This window comes from Mytilus trossulus, chromosome 7 (genome assembly GCF_036588685.1).
Source record: "Mytilus trossulus isolate FHL-02 chromosome 7, PNRI_Mtr1.1.1.hap1, whole genome shotgun sequence".
NCBI classification, from domain to species: domain Eukaryota; kingdom Metazoa; phylum Mollusca; class Bivalvia; order Mytilida; family Mytilidae; genus Mytilus; species Mytilus trossulus.
This window is the reverse complement of record NC_086379.1, coordinates 84,053,175-84,070,127: the sequence shown is the minus strand read 5'-3', so window position 1 is coordinate 84,070,127 and position 16,953 is coordinate 84,053,175. Positions and strand designations below refer to the sequence as shown.

The 16,953-nt window shown below is 33.1% G+C and overlaps 1 protein-coding gene across 1 annotated transcript; it reads left to right on the top strand.

The window, feature by feature from the left end:
* Positions 1 to 6,231: 6,231 nt before the first annotated feature.
* On the top strand, positions 6,232 to 16,001 carry LOC134727299 (perlucin-like protein). The gene is made up of 3 exons (XM_063591676.1): positions 6,232 to 6,313; positions 7,919 to 8,003; positions 15,606 to 16,001. The coding sequence occupies exons 2-3, from the start codon at positions 7,934 to 7,936 to the stop codon at positions 15,848 to 15,850; spliced, it is 315 nt and encodes a 104-aa protein (XP_063447746.1). The 5' UTR covers positions 6,232 to 6,313; positions 7,919 to 7,933; the 3' UTR covers positions 15,851 to 16,001.
* The last annotated feature ends 952 nt before the right edge of the window (positions 16,002 to 16,953 follow it).

Genomic DNA, 16,953 nt, shown 5'->3' with positions numbered 1-16,953 from the left:
AAAAGACAAACAGAAAATCAATAGTACACATGACACAACATAGAAAACTGAAGAATAAACAACACGAACCCCACCAAAACTAGGGGTGATCTCAGGTGCTCCGGAAGGGTGAGTAGATCCTGCTCCACATGTGGCACCCGTCGTGTTGCTTATGTGATTACAAATCTGGTAAATAGTCCAATTCTGTAGGTCACATTCATGAAAGGGAAGGGGTTTGTAGTTACGACGTAAGGAACATATCCGATATCATTTGTGAAACGGTAATTACATAACGGTCTACCAACTCGTGATGGCGTCCGTAAAATTTACGAAGGGATGATTTCAACTTCACCATTTGCAACTCTTGGTTTAATAGCTTCCTTGTGAGCAGTAACCCTCTATCAAGAAAATCATGATAGGAAATGCAAGCACGGGAATATCGTATCAATTGGGAGATATATATCCCGTATGCAGGTGCTGCTGGAATGTTGCTACTTAGAAATGGAAAGTTCACAACTGGAAAGCTGAAATCATCTCTTTTGTCGTCAAGTTTTGTCTTCATCCGACCCTCATTGTCAATTTCTAGATGTAAGTCAAGATATGAAGCCGACTTAATTGTATCTGTAGTATCCAATTCGATGGGATAGATGCGTTCCACATAATCACCAAATTTAGAATTGTTTAGTGAAAGAACGTCATCTATGTAGCGGAAAGTAGAGTTAAAGGTCATAGCTAACTTCTTATCTTTCTTCCTAAGAAGTTCCTGCATGAAGTCAGCCTCATATAAGTGAATCAATATTAACGCCAATATATGCAATCTTTAATAATCTGACAACAGTATCGTAACTCTATCCCTTCTTAATAAGTCCATTTATAGTTTTTGTTAGTTTCTGCGGTGAATACTGACATTTTTGTGCTTTGCAAAGAATATTTCCATAAAAAATTGGATGTGAAATACCTAAACGTATAAGAAGTCTGTATGTTGAGCTATATTTACGAATGATGTCCGTATACCGATGATTAAATTTAGTAAATGTTTTTACTAGTTTGTGATATCGAAAACCCTGGTGTAATAATTTTTCAGTAATACATAAATTTCTCTCGTTAAAATCTAAATCATTGTAACAAATAGGAGCAAATCGTACTAGTTGAGATATATAAACACCGTAAGATGGTGACAAGGGAACGTCACCATCTAAAAATGGATAATTGACGATAGGAAATGAAAAATCATCTCTTTTATCATAAATGTTGGCATTAAGCTTTCCGTTAGTGATATAGATATCAAGATCGAGGAAAGGGCAGTGGTCATTGTTAATATTAGCTTTATTTAAAGTAAGTTCAACAGGATAAATTTCTTTAGTATACATACTGAAGTCGTCATTATTGAGAGCCAAAATGTCATCCAAATATTTAAAAGTATTATTTTTGTTTATCAGATGTTGTTTCGATGGGTCTTTGCTGATTTTTGTCATAAATTGTACAAGGGGTACAATCAAAATCACGTGATGGATATACACACACCGGAAGTAACAGTCGAGCAGACCGCTAGAAAGGTAAGTAGTCGTATTAACTTGTTTATATCAATAAAATTTAATAAATAAGGTAGTGCACCGAATGTCGGATACTATCTAGATTTGAAATACACAATTATCCTTGCTGGAAAGCGTGCAGTTAATGCTAACACTTCGACACAGTTCCAAAATTTCACCAGATAACTGTGTCGAAGTGTTTGCAATAGGTGCACGCTTTCTAGCAAAAACAATTGTGTATTTTAAAACTACATACTATCCGACATTCGGTGTGCCAACTTATTAATTAAAATTTAATTGATATAAACAAGAAAATGCAACTACTTACCTTTCAAGTGGCGAGTTCGACTGTAACTTCCGGTGTGTGTATACCCATCACGTGATTTTGATTGTACCCCTTGTTGTAACTCGTAGCAATACAAAAACAGGTCCGCAATAAGTGGTGCACAGTTAGTCCCCATTGGAATCCCGATAACCTGACGATATAGGGAATCTCAAAAGCGAACAAAAATGTTATCTAGTAAAAATTCAAGGGCATATATAGTATCAAAGCATGTCAAATATTTGAACATATAGCTACTGTACTCGTAAACAATAAAACATGTGTTTCCATACTCATGGTTTTCATGCATGAAATAAACGAAGTTTTTAAAGTTTTGTGATTGCGACAATATGGCTGATTATTCGCATGGGAGAAGTATTTATGTCGCTGTAAAACAACCAGTTCCGACACTTGATGATTGAAACAATATCCTTCATCTTGCGGTTACCTTATCAACAAATGTTTTATTGGTAGCGGGCATGAGAAGATGTTTAATTGGTAGAGGGCATGAGAAGATGTTTAATTGGTAGAGGGCATGAGAAGATGCTTAATTTGTAGCGGGCATGAGAAGATGTTTAATTGGTAGAGGGCATGAGAAGATGTTTAATTGGTAGAGGGCATGAGAAGATGTTTAATTGGTAGCGGGCATGAGAAGATGTTTAATTGGTAGAGGGCATGAGAAGATGTTTAATTATTGGTAGCGGGCATGAGAAGATGTTTAGTGGTGGTTATCAGTCAGTGTAACACGTTCACAATGACAGTCTGCAGTAAATGTGCGTTAACTTTTAACCAAACTGAAAGACGCGTCTTGTTAACGCGTTTGCTCTTTTCAAATAAAAAGACGCGCGGTTTTCGCGTTCACGCAGACGTAAACGATCTTTTAACTTTTATGTATACAAAAATTTTACATGAATATCAGACAAGTTAACGCCATGTTAACTTTTTCTGCCCCACGTCATGCAACGATAGAGCTGCACCTAACTGATGAAGCGGTCTTCGTGTGTTTGCAAAGTGACATAGGACAGTTGTATTTATTTGAAAGGGTAAACTTTGCTTCACTTCTCTAGATGAGCTGTTTAAATATATGTGTATGAGTTTTTGTTTATTTTTTTATATGCGTTCGAGGCCACGAATAAGATAATGATTAATCGTTAGGAAAATTGGTGCTTAAATTCTTACAAATACCTCATTTATTTCAAAAAGTAAAATAACAAAACTACCGAACTATCAGAAAAATTAAATACGGTTAGAGTACATAAATATAATGAAATGGAACTACTAGTATACAACCGACCATAACGTAATACAAATATGTCAAGCACTAAGACATATTTTGTTAATGTTTCATATATTTCTATTTCTATTTCGCTTGTTCATACATGTTCTTACAATATATAGGTTTTTGCTATATTGTACATGTGTACTATACAATAATGTCTACATAACTACTTTGATAAAATCAGGTAATGGAAAAAAACAATATATTATCGAAAACTTATGATTGATAAAGACTAGAAAGGTATTGAATATGACAATTGATTTTATTTCGAAAAGAACGATCCATTAATTTTAAAACAACCAATGATATTAACACGAATTTATCAAAACTGTTTCAATATTCTTATTAAGTCTTGACATATAAAAACGATCCATCTATGTTTACACATGTTTTAGTGTATCTCATTTTATAAGCACTAAGTAAATTAAACACCAAAAATGAAATTGCATTTTTCTTTTTTCATCATAGTTGCGATATTGTCATTCAAACACATTATTGTGCGTGGTAATATAACTGTATTTAATTCAAAAAGTGGTTACAGCATTGTCGGGATCAGTAGTCTTAAGGTCTACTTTTCAAGCAGTAAAATTGAGTGTTCATGCCGATGTGCTATAGAGGAGGGATGTCGGACTGCAAGTTTTGACAACTCAGCACAAAAGTGCTCCCTTCATGTTACAGATGTGTGTCTAGAAACAGAAGCTTCTCACACAAGCTCTGTTTTATATATTGGAAACGCAGGTTTGTTTTATTTCTTTATTTTTCTTTGCGTTTCGATTGAATAATTGCACTCACTTCATAAAAGGTCAGTTAATTCATAGATCAGGTTATGGATAGTTTATTATTACCTCCTCCTGATTAAAGCCAGACGAAGGGTTCATCTTTCATGCGATAGCAGCGGCAGCGTCGTCGGTTGCGTCAACAGTATATTAGTTTGTGAGTATGTCACTAAAGGAGGAACTTCTAGTGGTTCGGCAATGATATGTGTTATTCAATTGTTTAAGCATCGGGACAGCATATGTCCGTAGAAAATATTTACCCCAACGCTTCAGTCGTTTTATGACTTTGAAATTTTTGAAGGTGAAATGTTTAAGATTGTGATATAATTTTTGTTATTCATGTCATGCTGTAACTTCAGAACTTATGAAATATTTGTATATTTTTCTATATACGAGATATCATCGGAAAACAGTTAAGTTTTTCCAACATTGGACGATGTGTCGAAACTATGTGGCATGTTTTCCCAAACTACCACCAGTTCAAGTTTACTGAATTTCTTTCTTAGTGTACACTTAGTCGATTTTGCCAAAGTATATCAGAACAACGATGGTTCCTAAGGTTTTATATACTTTGATAGAATATACAAATAAAATGTTGATGAACCTATTGTTAATTTTCAACTATATCAGTTTAAATGTTAATTTCTAACTCTCAATTAGTCAGGTTTAGTTTTTATTTTCTTTGTTTCCCCGACTCGTGATTTGTAGTGTTGTGGTTAGCTTTATAAAAAAAAAGAATATTACTGTATATTGGTAGTAATTTTTGTCGAAAGATGGTTGATCGAGGTCATTTATATTTTGTAGCTTTTGAAGTGTTTTATTTTTGACGATTTATTAGAGATTAACTCTATTCCACATCGGAATATACTCATTACAGTACGGAAAATGTAAGACACTCTTGTAAAATTTGCTAAAACTGATCGAATTCCTTGTAGTTTAAAATTCTGCAGTATTTCTTTAATTTCGGTCAGTAAAGTTTGTCAAAGGCAACAGAAAAGAAGAATACTCTTTTTGAGGGAATGTATATGAGGAAATATAGTATGTATCGTCGTCTACATGAGGAATTCGAATCAATTTACACCAAAAAAATCGCTGAATATTTCAGCATACATGGCTAATTTTATGCTGAACTGACAAAACTTATGGTGCTCCTGATGCTCAAATGAAAATGAAATCTTATGAAAATGATGATTTTCATAGGCATTATAAAGTCTTTACGGGTTTTTTTGTGGTTTATTTTGTGAATATAAAAGCATTGTCGATTTATTTTTTACAAGTTACGCATTGATCCTTTCGTCCTGAATAAAAGTATAACAAGTGTAAGTCTTAAGTGCAAGTACTAACTTCAGATCAACCCAAGGGAAACGTTTCTGGCAGATCATTGTAATAAATTAAAATTATCGTGGCTCCATAAATCGATCAGCCTTGTCGTACACTTATAAAAATCTTAAAATATGGATTAATTCATTTCAACTTTGATTAAAAACTCTTCAAATTTTTTTTAGGCTTATAATGTTGTACGCCAGATACTTGTTTCGTTTACAATAAAAAAAAAAAAAAGACTCATCAGTAGGGCTCGAAATAACTGTGTGAAATTCTTCCTTAATGATGTATTTAGGAATTTGTGTTAGATGTTCGGACTCCTTGTCTTTTTCCCTATGATATCGGGTAAAATATTTGGCACCATGATACCAATTTTTATTACAAATAAGACTCCAATAACTCATAAAAGGTCATTTACCAAAATTTCAGTAGATTTTAGATTTCTTTTATTTCGATTTGATACCCATATAATACCAATGCAAATATAAGGTAAAAGTCCGAGTCAGCCTTTTTCTGCCATTTAAAAAAATGTATCTCGAAAAGAAGCTCAATAACATCAATATCTTTAGCTTATTTTGTTCCCTTACTGATAGTATCAATTTTAAGTTCTATATCTGCAATACAAACAAGTCTTCATCAAACCTATCTTTTTATCATTACTATATTAAATAATATCCAAGGTTTTATAAACCAGTACAAAGTATATTCACAAGTAAGACTATATATATACAAATCCTTGTATAAACTAATATGAAATTATAAATTGCTGATTTTTTTATGGTCTAAGCAGAATAAATTCAATTCTGAGAAACCTGCATTCAAAATTTTAGGTAGAATTTGATCTAATCCATATACTTTCCCACTTTATAGTCACGATATGGATGCAGAGAACTTTTTTGTTATCTTCAGTAAAAACAAAAGTTTTTATAAAAGTCGCATAATTAAAAAGACATGATTAATCATTTAAAGTATGTGTAACATTTAACAACAAAATCATACACATTCTCTCTTTACAGATGGTGAGTGCATTGATCCTTGGAAGGCTTTCAAAACCCATTGTTATTATTTTTCGAGGGATGTCCTGTCATTGAGGGACGCTAAGGTATGAACATTATTTCATAGTGTACGACTTTGCCTCAAGCACAGCTAAAGAAATATTGAATTCATAAAGTTGGAAGTAAACGTACGATTTTTATTATATTTTAAGGCGGAATAGGGGGTTGAAATGGCACATCCTCCATTTTTTCAACAAAAAAGAATCAAGCCTGTTTAATTGAAATAATTCTTATCCCCCCTTTTCCGTTTTTCCCCAAATACAAATCAAACGTTAGCTTGCCTACCTCTGAAATATTTTTCGTATATTACTTGCTTGTGAAAATGCATTTCTAAATGTTTCAAACGTGTACAACATTCATCTTTTACTTAGCATTGTTATTTTTTATAAAATTTTTAGATTTCTTGAGAAAAAAAACTCTCGGGTGAAGGGAAGAGAAAACCAAATTTGTTTAACTCATACATATACTGGTGTTTTGTCTTGTTTCAGTGTCTAATCTGTTTACTGTTGCTGTCTCTCCTAAATTCACAATGTACTCTCATACATTTACTGGTGTTTTGTCTTGTTTCAGTGTCTAATCTGTTTACTGTTGTTGTCTCTCCTAAATTCACAATGTACTCTCAAACATATACTGGTGTTTTGTCTTGTTTCAGTGTCTAATCTGTTTACTGTTGCTGTCTCTCCTAAATTCACAATGTACTACTCCTTTCTTGAAACGTCGTATAAGTCAGAAAATATCGATTTTTATCATTAGCAAAATTGAAACATAAATAAATTTGCATTCTTTTCGGAATTTGATGAGACTGTTATTAAAGTGAGAGGGTTAGCGCTATAGAACCAGGTTTAATCCACCATTTTCTACATTTGAAAATGCCTGTACCAAGTCAGGAATATGACAGTTCTTGTCCATTCGTTTTTGATGCGTTTTGTTTTTTGATTTTGCCATGTGATTATGGACTTTCCAAATTGATTTTCCTCTGAGTTCAGTATTTTTGTGATTTTACTTTTTCCTAACTATCCTCCTGCCTGTCAAAACATTTATGTTTGGCAATGACCAAGCCATGTCTTCTTAAACTGTTCATGACATTAAAATATTAAATCCCTTTGATGTGTTTTAGTTGATTTTAGTCTCTGATGCTTGTTTATTTTTTTTTTATTATTAATCATTTTGGCTTTTAACTAGCTATCAGTTACTGCGAGTACCCTGAAATCGGTCTTTATTGTTAATTTGACCAGTTAATACAATTTGATATGGTTTTTTTTTAATTTCTACTTATTAGTGTTATATCTCGTTTCTCTATTTCTAATGTATACCAGCTTTGATAAGTGTTTGCTATGACTATGAATTTTTACTTCTGTTCTCGTACTATGAGCAACAAAATTATTAACAATAGTGTCTTAATTCTATCCTAAATATCTACTAAATACCCCATGTTCACAGAAATAGCAGATTTAATTAGCAAATCTGAGGCCCTAATGCCAAAAACAGAGAAAAAAATCCTACCCCTGGGACATGAATCAGATAATTTGACATGTAAATGCATTTTTATCATTATAAAGTTCTTTTGTTTAGAAAACAATAACCAGATTTTAGCAGACTGTAATATTTTGTCGAATTCATGTATAGAAACTATGATTTATTTTCCTTCTCAGAATGCGTGTAAAGTAATGAATGCGAAAATGATGAAGATAGACAATTCACGTGAAAACAAATGGATGATTTCAGTAATAAAAGCATGTAAGTAGATTTATTTTACCATGTGTGCTCCGTGCATGTCTAAATTAGTAATACAATCATGTAAGTAGGTTTATTTTACCACGTGTGCTCCGTGTAAATCAGTAACCAGGCATGTAATGTAAGTAGGTTTATCATCCCACGTGTGATCCGTGTAAATCAGTAATACAAGCATGCAAGTAGGTTTATTTTACCACGTGTGCTCTGTGTAAATCAGTAATACAAGCATGTAAGTATGTTTATTTTTACCACGTGTGCTCTGTGTAAATCAGTAACACAAGCATGTAAGTATGTTTATTTTTACCACGTGTGCTCTGTGTAAATCAGTAACACAAGCATGTAAGTATGTTTATTTTACCACATGTGCTCCGTGTAAATCAGTAATACAAGCATGTAAGTATGTTTATTTTTCCACGTGTGATCCGTGTAAATCAGTAATACAGGCATGTAAGTAGGTTTATTATCCCACGTGTGCTCCGTGTAAATCAGTAACCAAGCATGTTAGTATGTTTTATTTTACCACGTGTGCTCCGCGGTATTCAGTAATACAAGCATGTAAGTAGGTTTTATTTTACAACGTGTTCTCTGTGTAAATCAGTAACACAAGCATGTAAGTAGGTTTAATTTTACCACGTGTGCTCCGTGTAAATCAGTAATACAAGCATGTAAGTAGATTTATTTTACTACGTATGCTCTGTGTAACTCAGTTAAACAAGCATGTAAGTAGGTTGGTTTTATTTTACCACGATTGCTCCGTGTAAATCAGTAACACAAGCGTGTAAGTGGGTTTTATTTTACCACGTGTGCTCCGTGTCAATCAGTAATACAAGCGTGCAAGTAGGTTTTATGTTTACCACGTGTGCGCCGTGTTAATCAGTAATACAAGCATGTAAGTATGTTTTATTTTACCACGTGGGCTCCGTATAAATCAGTAATACAAGCGTGTAAGTATGTTTTAGTTTACCACATGTGCTCCGTATAAATCAGTAATACAAGCGTGTAAGTATGTTTTAGTTTACCACATGTGCTCCGGGTAAAGTCATCAATTATTAACATTTTACATTATACGTAGGGCATCTTATTGATTATATTTAAAACAATTTCATCAAGAATTTTAACTTAATTGAACAATCAAGAAAAACACTCAATTTTCAAAACATTCCACTCTGTGTTTTTGTTAAATGTATTTCTATTTGTATCCATCTGATGAGTTGAGCCTTTTGAACTAATTTTTATAGTTCGTTCTTATGCTGTACTGTTACACCACTGTCCAGGGTTATAGTGGAATATCGAATTTTATTTATGTCATTTCATCTACTAATGTGCCAAATTTACATGAAATGCATCTAACGTTATGAAAATCCAATTTAAACGTTTCCAAGCAGATAACACTTCTACATAAAAAAAATGGTATTTTAAAATTTTAAAACTCAAATTCACATCTGCTAAATCCTCTAAAACAAAAAGAGGGGAAGAATGCTTTGGAAACATGTTTCCATTTGGAGTCATGTTCTGCCAGAAATCTTTTTACCCACATAAAACGAAAGGAAAACAACTATAATTCAAAATTTGGTGCTGTCAGTCTCACCCCCCAACACCCCCCCCTTTTGGAATCCGAATTTATTAGGTTCAATCCTTTTATTAAAGTTGACAGAACGAGTATTTGTTACAGATCGTGGTACATGAAATGCATAAGGTTCATTAATGATGTTGTAGATGATTGTAAAGATTGTTGCCAATCGTTAATTTAAAAACAATATCTTTGGTTTCTGGATATTAAATAATGACTAAACAACTTTTAAAAGTATAAGAGATTATTATTATCAATAATAATAAATACAGGTAAATGAAACACAATAGATTAAAATGTTTGAATGAGTTTTTTGTGTATGCAAAATTACCTCTTTGAATCTTTGAAGATCTGTTTAAATTCGTTTCGTTATAAGAAAGATCCGGTTTTTATAGACCTTAGCACGCCTTATCCTTGCGTGTAAGAAAATAGTTCGCTACCGGTCAAGGTTTATCATGTAAACAACTGTCAGTGCGTAAATAAATATGAATTATAAAGAAAGCAAACACGATGTCATACAAGTCTCGACACCGATTCAACAATATAATGCATGTAAATACAAGTAACTAAAGAAATGTAGGATTCATAACAAGCTAGAAAACAAAGATGTTATCCGAACGCCACATGTTGGCGGAATTTCGTAACGTTAAATCGGCAACTGTCAAATTTGCCGGGAAGGACGTTACGTTTACTATAAGGTACTGCCGCGGTATTTAACGTTCACAACACTGCCCTCCGTCAAAATAGAATTTCGTCTCGAAATTTAAATAACTGTGAAATATGAATTCATTATGCAATCAAGCAAAATTTAGACAACCACCTGCTGTCTCAATAGAAATTAAAATTAAGAAAATTTCTTCCTGTCTAAATCACGAATATCGGAATAACCTACCACGATCTATGACACGTATAAATAATGATAAAATTATACCAACGGCATACAAAACAATATACAATCATATAAATGATATTAACAAATGTCTAGTTATGTGTCTTTTCAATATAAATAAATGTTATTAGAATTTTCGACGTCTTCTTTTTCCAACAACTTCACTGTATTATTGGTTCGTCTTTTTTTTTCTCTTCTGTTCTTTGTCCCTTCTGTGTTCTCTTCTGTTCTGTTCTCCTCCTGTGTACTCTTCTGCTCTTTCTTCCGTTTCCTCCAATCTTTTTGTGTATCTCGAGTCACATGTGTTTTATTCCCAAGTTCATTCCTAGTTTGGTCTAAATCAGTTTTATTGAAACTTACTTTCAGTTGACTTATCTTTTCCTCCTGACAGAAAATGTTTCCATCCTCTTCTGTAACTATAACATTTACAGTTTCTTCAGTAACTGGAACATTTTCATCATCTTGTGTACCTAGAACAATTACAATTTCCTTTGTAACGCGTACATTTTCTTCCGTAACCTTGATGTTTTCTTCTGTAACAGTTATATTTTCTACTGTTACATTTTCATTTTCTTCTGCAACATATTGCAACAGTTCAGGCAACATTTGAACATCGACCTTGTCCGTCTGTATACCCTTATAACTTGCACTAGTAATATTGTCCTTATATACATGTAGATGCATGTACTGCATACATGCTATCATGGGGTTTTCGGTATTTGCCAGTACTGGCTCTACCATTGAATTTCTAGTTGACAGGAACTCACTTCTGTCCGCTTCTTTGCAAATGATAAGTCCAGAATTATTGTCCTTTTCTCCGACTCTGGCTACTTTCATTTCATCAATTAGGTCACAGCCTAATAACTTGTTCTCTACAATGTCAATGGGCGCTACATCAACTGGCCATTTGAAGGTTTCACTCCCCAGATTAGCCTCTACCTCTTCAATCCCTCCTGTTGTCAAGCTCTTTCCGGCCTCAGCAACTTCCCAATTTCTTGCTGCTCTCCTTAGTTTTGGCCGTTTACTTTCATGAATCTGATCATACAACTTCTCACTTAGAACCGTCACCTCTGCTCCAGTGTCAATAACTGCGTTCTTCGCAATCTTGTTAATGACCACTGGAACTGCAATGCTAGCTGCTGTCACCCGATCAACGATACTCTCTTCTATCCTGTTGATCGTTTCTGCACTACCCATTACCTCCTCTGGTGTGTTCTCTGGTGTGTTCTGTCGTATCTCCTTAGACTCCTCAAACAACATCTCTAGGCTTAAATCTAGGTCTTGTATATCTAGGCTATCTTCTTCAAATGATCTTTTAATAAAAACTGTACCCACTGATGTTTTCGGTTCAACCAAATGCTCTTTCATTTGGCAAGGTTTCTCTTCATATTTCAAAATGTTCTTTTTAATTTTTTCTTCATCATGTTTAGGGGCTGACACTTGGTCGATAGTCTCAACCCTTAGCAGTTTAAAGACTTTTCAGTTTGGTTTTGACTCCTTTCATCATTCCTTATAAAACCACTTCTGTTTTCTTTATGATAGGGGCTTCTCTTTTCTTTTGGACAATCTCTTATGTAATGGCCATCCTCATTACAGTTAAAACATCTAAGATTCTTCATCTTGTTCGTACGGTCTTCATACACCTGCTTAGTTTGCCATGAACTACTGTCATAATCTTGTTGTGTATAATACTTTGCCATTTCTGTTTGGATGACCTTCTCTAGTGACTGGGTGAATTGTGTAAGCCTCTCCTCAGTTACATATCTTTTCCCACCAACTTTCCTTATTTCGAGACCATCTTCACCTTCATCAAAATTAACAGTTTCCTGCATACTCAGCTGACGGATGTTTCTATCTTTATTTCCTCTTTTATATGTTTCATACAGAGTCACCTGGTGGATAGCTTCGGTCATACTGGTAATTCTATTTGTCAGTAACTCTATAGCAATGCTCTGGTCGGGTAATCCCCTTAGCATGTACTCTACACTCAATGTACTGTGAGTGGCTACGTCAATAGTTGGAAATGACCGTCTGACTAGCATTTCTACTCTGGAAGCATATTCATGGATGTTTTCTTTGCCCTGTTTCCTCAATGTATGCAATTCTTGTCTATACGTCTCTGGATAACCATGGTCACCAAATCTATCAGACATAGCTGCACATAGCCAAAAGAAAGATCTTTTGGTCTCTGGTGAGAGGTAGGACGCATAAACCATTGCCTCATCTTTAAGTGCTGTTACTAATTCAATGGCTTTAGTATCAGTATCCCATCTGTTTATCTCTGCAATGAGCTCGAACTGCATAAAGTAGGCATTCCATGGATCTCTGCCGTTGTAATATGGCACTCTGTTTCTTCTCCCATTGTCTATCTTGGAGTTTTCAATATTATGGTACTGTTGCTGTGGTCTGCCATATTGTTGCTGTGGTCTGCCATACTGTTGTCTGGGTAACCAGTTTGATACTGAGGAATTGTTTGGATACTGCTCGTAATCTGTACGTTGCTGGATTTCAGGCATGATTGTACTTGTACCAGAATAGTTTGGACGATGCTGTATCTCAGGTATTGTCATATTAGCATAGGCATATGATTGTTGTTGCTGGGTGTCTGACAGTGTTGTATCCATGTATGTATGTGTAGAACGTTGATGGGTGTCTGGCAATGTTGTGGTATTATATGAGTAGGTTGGACGTTGCTGGGTCTCTGGCAATGTTATATTGTTGCAGGAGTTTGTCGAACGTTGATGGGTCTCTGGCAATGTTGTATTGTTGCAGGAGTTTGCTGAACGTTGCTGGGTCTCTGCGTAACTATTTGGACTTCTGATAACAGGGTCAGATTTACTCTCAGTGAAATGTTGAGCATTATTCTTCATCTGAAGGTTCTTAAAATTTCTTAATGCCTCTAACTCTTGTCTCATCTTTACCATTTCTTCACTCTCATATGATTTCTGAAGGTTTTCATTTCTTAATGCCTCTAATTCTTGTCTCATCTTTATTATTTCATCACTCTCACATGATTTTTCTCTTGTTATAGTCGCTATAGCACTATCACTCTTACTTTGAGTTGGGAAAAGAAATGGGTTTGTGCTTACTTCCCTTTGAATATTACTCGCAGTACTACTAAATGGCCTGGGGTTTGTATTTATTTCCCCCTGGTTTAAACTAATAGCCTGGTTTGAGGCTGAATAATTATGAGACGGGACATCCCCAAATGAGCAGGTATCAATATTTGTAGATGCAACAGACCAAGTGGGAATGGTTGGACTAGCTAATGTGGTTATTCCCCTACTAAATGAATTGGACCCCTGTGGTATACGAGATCTGTCTCTTAAATTATACATTTTACTTTTAATTTCTAAATGAAATCTAGAGTTTCAATTTTACTAATCAACTTGGATTAAACTTTATCCTTGTTAATCTTGTAGTTTTTCAGAATTATTCAACTTAGATTACTTTTTATTCTTGTTGAAAAAGAAAAACAATTTCCTATGTCTTACTTTTAAAACACCTTTTAAATTATGAATATATCCTTATTTTGTGAAATAGACTATAAAAAAACAAATTTGAAATAGACTATAAATTTTTCAACTTTGACCTTTTCCAAATATTCTTATATTTACAACTTAGATTTATATTTATCCTTGTTGTAAAAGAAAACTTTTGAAATAGACTATTAAATATTAACTTTGAAATAGACTATAAATATAATTACTGGACGGTCTGGACCTATTTGAATTATTATGGTCTTAATATTTAACTTGGATTCAGATTTATCCTTGTTAAAATAGACTTCTAAATTTAAACTCAACTTGGATTAGAATTTATCCTGGTTGAACTTAGATTAAAATTTATCTTTGTTGAATTGTACCCCTGAACTATTTAATTTCAACTTGGATTTATATTTATCCTTGTTGATATATATTAAATTTTAAATTATGACCTTTTCAACTTGGATTAGAATTTATCCTTGTTGATATAGATTCTGACTATCTATTATATTATATCCTTTTCAACTTGGATTAGTATTTATCCTTGTTGATATATATTCTGACTTACTATTATTTTTTATCTTTTTCAACTTGGATTAGAATTTATCCTTGTTGATATAGATTTTAACTAACTATAATATTATTACTTTTCAACTTGGATTAGTATTTATCCTTGTTGAATTTAAAATAACTTAAATATATACTATAATTTAATTATATTCACCAACTGTACTATCTATTTCTCAGCCTTCGTTGAAGTGTCTTTTTTTTTTATGTTTAGGTGGTTTTTTTTATGTGTAACCAAATATCATAAAATATGGACAGAAACAATGTATGTACTTAACAATTGCGTGCCTAATAAAATATTCACGTAGATTTTTAAAATTTTCTTAAGAAAGAAAACTAAATTCGCTGCCACCAGTGTAAAGATTGTTGCCAATCGTTAATTTAAAAACAATATCTTTGGTTTCTGGATATTAAATAATGACTAAACAACTTTTAAAAGTATAAGAGATTATTATTATCAATAATAATAAATACAGGTAAATGAAACACAATAGATTAAAATGTTTGAATGAGTTTTTTGTGTATGCAAAATTACCTCTTTGAATCTTTGAAGATCTGTTTAAATTCGTTTCGTTATAAGAAAGATCCGGTTTTTATAGACCTTAGCACGCCTTATCCTTGCGTGTAAGAAAATAGTTCGCTACCGGTCAAGGTTTATCATGTAAACAACTGTCAGTGCGTAAATAAATATGAATTATAAAGAAAGCAAACACGATGTCATACAAGTCTCGACACCGATTCAACAATATAATGCATGTAAATACAAGTAACTAAAGAAATGTAGGATTCATAACAAGCTAGAAAACAAAGATGTTATCCGAACGCCACATGTTGGCGGAATTTCGTAACGTTAAATCGGCAACTGTCAAATTTGCCGGGAAGGACGTTACGTTTACTATAAGGTACTGCCGCGGTATTTAACGTTCACAACAATGATAATGGCGATTTTTTTTGTCTCATGACGCTATTTACCTTTGTCTCATGACGCTATATATATATTTACCTCTGTCTCATGACGCTATTTACCTTATGAATGAGCTAGTTGTAAAGAAATAGAAACTATAGAACATACATTTGTTTTTATTTTACTTCAGTGGGACCACCTTATGGTCATCGTCTTGGTATGCAGAAAGACCTCAATGGTAAATGGAGATGGCTATATGACAATTCTACACTTGGTTTTACTAATTGGAATCCCGGAGAACCATCAGCTCAGGGAAAGTGTGTTGTTCTTTTTAACTATGATAGCAGAACTTGGAATGATGGTGGGTGTACCCAACAAAAACCATATATTTGTGAAAAAGAAAAAGAAAAATGTTCGCTAAAGTTTGATACATGAACTATGATAAATACACTGAGTGGCATTAACAAAGTTTGATACAAAATTGGAATTTATATATTAGTATTGAATGTTAATAGAAAAAATAAGAATGATACACTGTGTGTCAACAGAAATGCAACACCATTGTGTTTTTATTGAGAAAATGTTTACCAACAAATCGTCTGTGAGAATATCTAATACTAGAAGTTGGTTGCAATTTTTTAACTAAGGTATCGTCTTTTATTTGACAGTTGTTTTTCATTCGTTTGATGTGTTCAGATTTTGCAATTTGTTAAGGGACCTTAAAGGTACCTTACGTTTTGGATTTTCCTTAGAATTCAGTATTTTTTGTTATTTTACTTTTGACTGTTGACCAATAGTTATGTTTGATCAAGCAGATTTAATATTTCTAGCGATTTTGAGAAACTAGTAACTTAAAAATTTAACAATTTCTCTCAAACACAACCTGTACGTTGGATAAAAAAATGTCTACCATAATATAATGAAGGCTTCTAGAAATTCAAAATGTAAATAACTCCGGATTCATTACAAGCGAATTAAAAACATAACTTATAAGACAGACATTATCAAATGATAACTACTGACTTTTGATTGAAGAAAGGCACACATATAACATGTAGATGTGTTTAAACCATACTAGAATCCCGCAAAATCTATTAAAATATTTTATTGTTAGCAGTAAAAAAGAATCTTCAGCGTACATCTGAAAAATACTTGTCTCAGCAACTAAAAAACTAGTGATCAATTGACATCATATAGATTAGTTATAAATACTTAAAAAACAAAAATTGTCTGTTGTAAATAATGTTAATGATCGAGTAAGTATGACAAGGTTCAGAATCAGCAGTCATAAACTTCCTATTGAAATTGTTAGCTATTCTATACCAAAAACTCCCATAGATACATCTACATCTACATAATACTTCTTAACTTCAATTTGCTGAAGATTACAAGAAGGCACACAATATATAGGAAAAACAATTAAAATCAGAACATATTTACAATAATTTAAAAAAAATCTTTTTGAAATTTGCTTGTACATAGATAAAAACATGACTTTAATCTAGCAATATATATGTGATTTTGCACCAGACTTTTAA

Excerpts from the sequence above, each read along its gene's own strand:
- LOC134727299 (XM_063591676.1), top strand. The coding sequence starts at position 7,934 with ATGAATGCGAAAATGATGAAGATAGACAATTCACGTGAAAACAAATGG. Across the intron at positions 8,004-15,605 it reads GATTTCAGTAATAAAAGCAT|TGGGACCACCTTATGGTCAT; the intron begins GTAAGTAGATTT and ends ATTTTACTTCAG.